The following is a 9,365-nucleotide window of genomic DNA, read 5'->3' on the forward strand; positions in this document are numbered from 1 at the left end:
TCCAAAATTCTTCATCCACCACCTCTGTCTCCCCCTAGTTGCTGGCTGGTGTGGCGTCCAAGCCTTGGGGCCTTCTACATACCGGTGGCGTTGATTCTGCCTATCACCTGGATCTACTTCTTGTGTGCGGGCCTTCACTTACGGGGCCATGTGGCCCAGAATCCAAAGCAGGGTAACAGTAGGCTCTCTCTGGAGCCAGGGGAAGACCTGAAGGGTTCCACCAGGCTCAGGAGCAGTGGCGTCCTCCTGAGTGACTCTGGTTCTCTTTTGGCTACAGTTAGCGCAGGAGTAGGGACACCTGCGCCCCCAGAGGATGGTGATGGCGTCTATTCTCCTGGAGTCCAGCTGGGGGCGCTGATGACCACGCATTTCCTGTACCTGGCTATGTGGGCTTGCGGTGCCTTGGCGGTGTCTCAGCGCTGGCTGCCCCGAGTGGTGTGTAGCTGTCTGTACGGTGTGGCAGCTTCAGCTCTGGGCCTCTTTGTCTTCACGCACCACTGTGCCAGACGTAGGGATGTCCGGGCTTCCTGGCGCGCCTGCTGCCCTCCTGCTTCGCCCTCGGCCTCCCACGCCCCACCCCGGGCCCTGGCGGCGGCTGCGGAGGATGGAACCCCAGTATTGGGGGAGGGACCAGCCTCCCTCAAGTCCTCCCCGAGTGGCAGCAGTGGCCGCGCGCCGCCGCCCCCCTGCAAACTCACCAATCTGCAGGTGGCCCAGAGTCAGGGGTGCGAGGCAAGCGTGGCCGCCCGCGGGGATGGAGAGCCAGAGCCCACCAGCTCCCGCGGCAGCCTAGCTCCCCGGCACCATAACAACCTGCATCATGGGCGCCGAGTACACAAGAGTCGGGCCAAGGGGCACCGAGCCGGAGAGACTGGTGGGAAGAGCCGGCTTAAGGCGTTGCGCGCCGGCTCGTCCCCGGGAGCTGCCGAGCTGCTGTCCAGCGAGAGCGGCAGCTTGCACAACAGTCCGTCCGATAGCTACCCGGGCAGCAGCCGCAACAGTCCTGGCGACCGGCTTCCACTCGAGGCTGAGCCCATGCTTACACCGTCGGAGGGCAGCGACACAAGCGCCGCGCCGATCCCCGAGACCGGGCGCCCCGGGCAGCGCCGCAGCGCAAGCCGTGACAACCTCAAGGGCAGCGGCAGCGCGCTGGAGAGGGAGAGCAAGCGCCGCTCCTATCCGCTCAACACTACCAGTCTTAACGGTGCCCCCAAAGGGGGCAAGTATGAGGATGCCAGTGTGACTGGCGCAGAGGCCATAGCGGGAGGTTGCATGAAGACCGGCCTCTGGAAAAGCGAGACCACCGTCTAGGGCCAGATTTAGGATGGCCCGGCCAGGCCGGCTTGTTACTCTCAAATTCTCCTGGGCGGTCCAAGCCGTCTCTTCGTGTATGTAGGTTTAAGGCGGCCATGCTGATGGCTGCCCCTGGGTTCACCATCTTTAGTTATCCAAGCTAGGGAAGGGGGAGGCCGACGCTTGCCACTACTCTCTGGTGGACTATCCCTTCGCAGTAGCGACAGACAATCCCAGACCAGTTTTGATGGCCAAGTTCCTGGTATCCTCCCAGGTAGGGATAAGCCATCCATCCGTCCTTAGGGTGACCCAAAAACTGAGTGCAACAGCCCCGCCCAGGTAGGCTCAGGAAATGAGAGGGAGACCTGGGAACTGCCAGCTTGGCAAGGCGGTCAGGTGACTGCGGAGATCCCAGGCCTCTCCCCCAGTTTTGGCTTGGGAAACCATCCTAGCAGATGTGCTGGGGGCCTAACAGGTGCTGCCTTTCAGATTAACTATGCAAGGGGTGTGGGAGGGGCAGGGCGGTGTGGTAGGCAGCTCTAGCGATCAGCTAGGTCCACGGGACACAGGAAGGTTGGAGAGGGGCACAATTAGGGAGACATAATCCCTACCTACAGGAGTGGTACACGTTCCCTCCAGCCAAGTTCATAGCAAACCCTGAACCCCACACACCTGAGAAGTGATACTGCCAGCAGGTGCCTGAAGACTCCAGGGGAGGGAGCTGATGTTTGGGTCTCACAATCTATAGAGTGGTCTGCAAGTGGCCCGGCTTAGCTGCTCAATTAGAATACCCACTTCCTGTAGCCAGCCCTCCAACTCCAGGGGACTGAGGGGAAATGCCTCCCTGAGGCTCCTGTGGCAAAGCCATGCTAATGATCTGATTTCTAACCTCAGTTAGAAACCTAAGATGCCACCAAACCACCTCCTAACTCAATGAAACCCAACCCAACTCTGAGGCAGCACCTGGGTCCAGGTTGCTCACGAGCCTTTGCTTCCACTGCTCGCTCAGAACTCCAGACCCCATTTCCCTCAACTTAAGATGCCTTCACTACAGAACCATGGCAGTAGAGGAATCCTTGGGCCCGGTGAGGTAGCAGGGGACCCGGGTCTGGTCAAGTGAGAGAACAGAGCGGGGAAGACTGCGTACTTGGAGATGGGCCCGTTATTTATGCTTGCTGCACAGACAGTATTAGAGGAAAAGCTTTGTATTACTCTTCACATATGCTGGCTGCTGCTAACGTACCCTGCCGATGCCTTAGCACTGGAGAGCTTTTTGCAATATGCCGGGGAAAGGGGAGGGAGGGAATGACGTGCCAAAGAAAACGTGTTTTAAGAGCTCTGGTTTTATACAATAGAATGTTTTCCAGCAGATGCCTCTGTGTTTTAATATATTAAAATCTTGCGGAAACTGAGTGACAGCTGTCGTGCACCCATGGTGCTTTTGTTAATGATGTAAAGGATCTTATGAATACTGAAAACCACTAGGGCAGACACAGGCCAGGAGCTCATGGAACGACTGGTACCACTAGAATGCTAGGTCATTCTCAACAGCAGTGTGTTTACTGCACACTAGGGTACAAGAGGGCTGGATAGATCTCTTAGTCTTAGGAAGGATCCATCCTAGACTATAGATAGTGTGCAAGGGTCAGGGCTTCCCCCCAACAGACATCACATGCACCTCCCACCTTCTCTAGAACCTTGGGTCCAAGATTGACTGCAAGGCTACGCTTGGGTTTCTTTAAAAAAAAAAAAAAAAAAGCCAAGGGCCATATATAGTCATTTCTTGCAACACAACAGACCTGTTAATAAACTGCAGCCACAAATGAAAACACCTTAAAGAACATGCATCAGGGAGGGTTAGAGACACTCATGGCTGCCTGGCTAGCAGCTTGGGCTCTCTCAAAGTCTCTAACTTCCTGAGGGGTGCGCAAATACTGCTCTATTTCACTATCAGAAATGTTCTCATCTCCAGTCACTACAGAATCGGGGGGCATGGTTTGGGTCCGCTTGGGGGGCTTCAGCATGCAGGGGGGGAGGAGGAGGGCAGGACTGGCGGGACGTTTCTTGGGCAAATCGAAGGGACCATCCCCCACCTCTTCCTGCTGCCCCTGTCCCTGCTGCTGCTTCTTGCTCTCCACTTCTGCTGCCGCATCTCGAAAAGCCATTCGGACCAGCATGCGGCGGTGCTGGAGAAGGTCACCTATGTGCTTCACCACCGACCGCTTGTCAAGCTTTAGAACCTGTAGCCAGGCCAGCTGGCTGGCCATCTGAAGCAGCACGGCCAGGAGCTCCTGCAGGCGAGAGGCCGCTGGGTAAGGCAGGTCCACGTCTGCCAACTTACAAAACTGGGCAAGCGAGCAGGCCAGCCGGTCTGCAGGCCGCAGAGACTGCCACGCCAGGAAGGTGGCTGCAGTGATGACCGGCAAGGGGTGCCGTCCAGTCACCAGCCACGTCTCACTCGCCAGCTCCACCAGCAGTAAGGTGCGAGACAGCATCTTGTCTTTGTCCTCCACGTATTTGTCTGGAATGGATGGGGACGCTTGGAACAGTTTGAAGCTGAAACAACCAAAATGAGGGTTAAGTGAATAAATGATAACGGTGCCCTGCCAGGGTGAGAAGCGTCATCCTCCCAAGATAGACCGGGAAGCTGTTTGGTCCTGAAGACGCCCCAGCTTGCTGGGGAGAGGGACTGAGGAAAGGGGGCAGACGCTTGTCAGGTGAAGGGTACTAACACAGTTGAGCACCTTCCTCTCCGCACACTTCCAATGTCCTTAACTGTTCCATGGAAAGTGTGCTCTTACCTACATCTACTTAGGCTATGACCAAGTTTCAACCATTACTGGGTTTTTTGCTATTGTTTTTTTTAAACACAGGGTCTCATCATGTTGTCCAGGCTGGCCCAGACTCCTGAGCCTCTTGCTTTAGCCACCCAAGTGCTGGAATTAAGAGTGTGTGCTACTGGGCTGGAGAGATGGCTCAGTGGTTAAGAGCACTGACTGCTCTTCCAGAGGTCCTGAGTCCAATTCCTAGCAACCAGATGCTGACTCACAACCATCTGTAATGGGGTCCGATGCCCTCTTCTGGTGTGTCTGAAGACAGCAATGGTGTCCTCATATACATAAAATAAATAAATAAATCTTAAAAAAAAAAAAAAAAAAAAGAATGTGTACCACCATACTTGGTCAGCCATTTTGTGGTTTTGTTTTAAAGTATACTTGTGAGGAAAAACTAATTTATTAAAACAAAATAAAACAGACAAAGGCAGGCTAGGAATAGTGGGGCACTCTTGTAATGCCTGCACTAGGAGGATGGTGTAAGATGGCCAGACGTACGAGGCTAGCCTGGGCTATGTGAGACTGTGTAAACAAAAACAACCAAAACTCCCAGTAAAACCTTAGCATCTAAGCCCGAAGCACCATTAACTGGCATCTTTGGCCCCTGCCACGTAATTCCAATGACTGCACTTGTAAAGCAAGAATGGGCAACTCAGCAGTACTGGGCCAGGATTAAGAAACGTTTTGTTTTTTTTTTTTAAATGATCAGTCCTATGATGAAAAAGGGATTTGAAATGATAACATTTTGGAATTGTATAAACAGCATTAACTTGTATCAACTGTATGAATACTAGTAAGCATAAAATAGGAAAGACCCTCACATACTTTGAGACAGCCACGGGTAAAAGAATGCACAGGATACATCCCATCCCAGGGTTCCTCCTAGACAAGTACCTGCCGCAATAAGCCTTCACCAAGTCTGCCAGGCACAGGGATGGCACATCCAGCCCCAGAAGCTTCACCAGCTGCATGTAGGTGCCGGAAAACAAGTCCAGATCTGCATACAACAGAGCACAGATGGTTCCCATGGTGAGGGGCCAGTTATGTTGCCGACAGGTGATTAGAACACAGCATCCAACTAACACTTCCTTCTTCTGCAGCCTAGCAGCGCGGATGCCAGACAGCTGGTAAGCCTTTTGGTAGTAGGAGATTGCTGTGTCCTCAAACGTTAGTGGCAACTTCAGAATTCGACACAGGTCTCTTACTCGACGGAGATCTAGAAAAACACAGGGCAAGCAGAGAGGTCAAAGGAGATAGTGTACAACTGCTGGCCAGGGCTCAATTCAGTTCTGCTAAACTTGCCATATATACCAGATGCACAAATAATCCGCTCTTCTGTGCTAGCAGGACACTTGATATGGCCATGTGTTTTGGGGTGCTGGAGCTAGATGGAGATCCTCAGGCACGCAGGGCGTGCTTTTTAATCACTGAGCTCTACTCTTTAGAACTATGGTCCTATGGATGAAACGGAACATTTGTAGAAATTCAGCCCATGCATGTGTTATTTTAACTCACAGACAAGGCCAAATTGCTTTCTTTTTCTTTTTTTGGTTTTTCAAGACAAGGTTTCTCTGTGTGGCCCTGGCTGTCCTGGAACTCACTCTGTAGACCAGGCTGGCCTCAAACTCAGAAATCCGCCTGCCTCTGCCTCCCAAGTGCTGGGATTAAAGGCGTGCATTCTATTTGTTTCTGTACTGGAGATTGAACCTAGTGCCTTACACATGATGGGTATGTATTCTATCCCCGACCTACCCCCTAGCTCCAGAGCCATGCTTTTTCCTCAGGCTCCTAGAGGATCCTTTAATCCCTGTGCAGACCCAAGCCTTCCTTTCCCTCTATTCCTTTTGGTTTTTAAGACACACTTAGTATGTAGGCTGGACTGACCTCAAACTCTATCCTCCTGCCTCACCCCCAGAGTGCTGAGATTGTAGGCAAACACCACATTAATAATTGTTCTCTTGCAGCCTGCCTTACACCAGTAATGCTGAAAACAAGAACACACAGATGGACTAGGTCATCAAAACAACCGTCTTTAAAGCCACAGTGTTATAAAGGGTTGATGCTCTGGGCTCGAGAGATGGCTCAGCAGTTAAACAGCCCTTGCTGCTCTTGCTACCCCGGGGTTTGCATCCCAGCATCGGCAGGGCAGCTCACGACCACCTATAACTGCAATTCCAGATGATCTAACCCTCTCCTCTAACTCCATGGGCACCAGGCATGTCCATGCTGCACAGACAGACATGCAGTTAGAGCTCCCACACAATATCAAAATATTACACAGCGATGTTAAATAAAAGCAAAGCTGATATTTTAGGGTAAACAAAGGTTTGATTCTCACCTCGCTGCTGGCTGCGACTAACTTGTTCGTTTTCCCCTGTGCTTCGAGAGTATGTTACTTCTGTAAAATAAGCAAACAACAATTGGCACAGCTGGTCTCTGTTCGACACCTCCTTGCCCTCTGACTGCATAAAACCAGGGAGATTTCAAACGTATCTACTTCCACCTCAGAGAAGATTCCCATCCACGTAAAAGTAATAGGACAGAACTACATAACAAAAAGCAGCCCTGGTGATTCTGATTTTCCAGTAATCTCTCTGATACATTCACTTTTGAGGGCTGCCTCAAGGCGGCCCTTTAATACAGTTCCTCATGTTGTGGTGACCACCAGCCATAAAATTATCTTCGTTGCTACTTCATAACTGTAATTTTGTAATTGTTTCATGAAGACTGCATTAGTTACAGGACAAGGTGAATTATGAATCATAATGTAAATCGCTGATAGGCAGGATGCTCTTGGGTGACTTCTGTGAAAGGGTCAGTGGACACCACGGGGGTCACGACCGACAGGTTGAGAACCGCTATACTAAAGCAACGGCGTGGAATGCTAAGGCGAGCATTTTGCCAATTAGTGCTAAAACCCGTTAGGTGATAATGGCTTGTGTTCTATTTCCAAATAATTTACCGGCACTCCTTCAGCACTGACCAGGTCTGACAAGATGAATGAAACCTTTTTCGTTTCATTCATTCACCAGCCAGTATACTTCACCAAATGCCAGACACCCTAGTAGATACTGAATAAATAGATGTATAGCACCCTCCTCCAGCTAATCTGTTTAATTAAACCAGCTTCTCCCACATTTAACTGTACGCCTGACCAAGAAGGGGAGGAAGCTAGGAAGAGGAATCCGGGTTTAAGAACTACACCGCCCAAGGCTCTCCCCGGGCTTCCAGACCAGTACCTCTGAGGTTGCCCTCGTCGCTGAAGGTAGTGGTAAGGACACCTTCGGTGACCACGCAGCCGCAGTCGGAGCACACCAGCTGGCTCTGAGAGTAATGCGAATCTTCCACGAGCTCAGAGGAGCCGCAGTCCGGGCAGAGGCTACCGTTCGGCATCTCATCGTTTCTTAAGAGCCGCGGTACGGCCAGACGCCAATTCCAGAGAACCTTTTAACTGCACTGCAGCAGTAAAATGGAGGCGCGCTTGTTCCGGATGCACTATCGTCAGCTGGCCAATCGGCTGATGGCTTGCTCCGCCCCTCGGCTTACGCCACTTCCGATCCCTTCGGTGGACTCGGGTAGAAACCCGAGTTAGAAAGGGAGGTTCCTGACTTTAACTAGGTCTCAGGCTATCTGGTGTGTTGAAGTTAGGGCGCGTTGGGAGTTGACACAAAGCACAAATGAGGAATTGTTATCTGCGAAACACTATGTTTTTTTTTTTAATATTATCTAATTTATTATTTATTTTTTAGACTATCATGTTTATGTAGCCCAGGCTGACTTAGAATACTGCCTACCGCGTGCTGGGATTACAGGCTTGCATTACCATGCCTGATTTAACCTCCTTTAAAAGGCGGAACCAGTTTCTCCCTTCCTATCTAGTAAGGAACGTTAAGTTTGACCATAGTAGAAAATAGATCACTCTGTAGTGAGAGAGCAGAAAATTGTAGTTTACGGACATCCCTATACTAAGTTGCCTTCTCTCTTTCAACGTCTGTTTTGTTATTGTTGTTTTTCAACTATAAAATGGGGGAATTCAGCCGGACATGGTGGTATACACCTGTCATCCTAGTGCTTGGGAGATGGAGGCAGGATGTTTAGGAGTTCAAGGTCATCCTTCTCTATAGAACAAGTTGAAGGCTAGTCTGTGCTACACGAGACACTATCGCCAATAAATCAAAACATGATTATGGTAGCCATACTTCTTTAATCCTAACATTTGGGAGACAGAGTTTGAGACCAGCCTGGTGTACATATAGAGTTCAGCCAAGCCAGAGCAACTTAGTGAGAACTTGTCTCTAATAAATACAATAAAATGAATTCAAATCTTGAGTGGTAGACTTAGATAACTTTGGAGAATAACAAGCAAAACTGTAGTTCTCACCTCAAAGAGGATACACAAAAGTTTATGTTAGAGCCAGAAAGGAAGAGGAGAGCCCAGGAACAGATAGATGCGAGTTTCTCCAAATAGCACATAGAACGGTATAAGTGGTTATAAGAAGATTGCATTAGTTACAGAACAAAGAGTTATATAGCATACAATGATGGGACCACTGGTAAGCACGTTACGGGATATGGGAGAATCTTTCCCATGGTTTTCAGATGCTGTCTGATGATATTAGGGCTTCTGGATTGGTGGAGACTAGAAGTTGGCTAAGAATACATTTTAAATTGTTGGATTTTGTTGTTGGTTTGGTTTGGGTTTTTTGTGGTTGTTGTTCATTTTGTTGTTGTTTTGAGACAAGGTTCACCGTGTAGCTCTGGCTGTCCTGGAATTCACTATATATACCAGGCTAGCCTTAAACTCACAGAAATCTGCTTGCCTCTCTCTACTTCCTGGGTGCTGGGATTAAAGGCATGTGCTACTACATTTGGTCTTCAATCCATCTCAATCTCTCTCTCTCATACATATGTGTGTGTGTGTGTGTGTGTGTGTGTGTGTGTGTGTGTGTAGGCATGTTCTCTCTCCTCTCTCCCCTTCAGCTTTCAGCAAACTGGAAGATACAGGCCGATTCAGACATGTTTAAAACCTTGAACTTAGCCAGGCAGTGGTGGCGCACGCCTTTAATACCAGCACTTGGGAGGTAGAGGCAGACAGATTTCTGAGTTCGAGGCCAGCCTGGTCTACAGAGTGAGTTCCAGGACAGCCAGGGCTACACAGAGAAACCCTGTCTCAGAAAAAAAAAAAAAATTAAAAAAATAAAACCTTGAACTTTGAGCTGTCCTTGTGTGGCACACACC

General features: G+C 50.1%; 2 protein-coding genes across 3 annotated transcripts in view; one reads left to right on the top strand and one right to left on the bottom strand.

Moving 5' to 3' along the window:
- Adgra2 (adhesion G protein-coupled receptor A2) overlaps positions 1-3,124 on the top strand; it is a 39,434-nt gene extending 36,310 nt beyond the window's left edge. The window contains exons 19-20 of one of the 2 annotated variants that reach the window (XM_052162437.1): positions 39-172; positions 278-3,124. In XM_052162437.1, the coding sequence (XP_052018397.1) occupies positions 39-172; positions 278-1,311 (1,168 nt within the window). In that variant the 3' untranslated portion in view covers positions 1,312-3,124. Of the gene's footprint in view, positions 1-38 lie in introns of both variants that reach the window. The other variant, XM_052162436.1, reaches the window with a different exon arrangement.
- On the bottom strand, positions 3,060-7,632 carry Brf2 (BRF2 RNA polymerase III transcription initiation factor subunit). The gene is made up of 4 exons (XM_052162441.1): positions 7,367-7,632; positions 6,466-6,525; positions 5,022-5,343; positions 3,060-3,849 (listed from the first exon to the last, which is right to left on the bottom strand). The coding sequence occupies exons 1-4, from the start codon at positions 7,518-7,520 to the stop codon at positions 3,141-3,143; spliced, it is 1,245 nt and encodes a 414-aa protein (XP_052018401.1). The 5' UTR covers positions 7,521-7,632; the 3' UTR covers positions 3,060-3,140.
- Between the last annotated feature and the right edge of the window lie 1,733 nt (positions 7,633-9,365).

The sequence above is a fragment of the Apodemus sylvaticus genome, chromosome 18 (genome assembly GCF_947179515.1).
Source record: "Apodemus sylvaticus chromosome 18, mApoSyl1.1, whole genome shotgun sequence".
NCBI lineage: Eukaryota > Metazoa > Chordata > Mammalia > Rodentia > Muridae > Apodemus > Apodemus sylvaticus.

Bases quoted from the DNA above. Each gene is read 5' to 3' on its own strand.
- Brf2 (XM_052162441.1), bottom strand. From the start codon at position 7,520: ATGCCGAACGGTAGCCTCTGCCCGGACTGCGGCTCCTCTGAGCTCGTG. The intron at 6,526-7,366 runs GTACTGGTCTGG...CTTATTTTACAG, and splicing joins CGACGAGGGCAACCTCAGAG to AAGTAACATACTCTCGAAGC. The intron at 5,344-6,465 runs GTGAGAATCAAA...GTGTTTTTCTAG, and splicing joins TAGTCGCAGCCAGCAGCGAG to ATCTCCGTCGAGTAAGAGAC.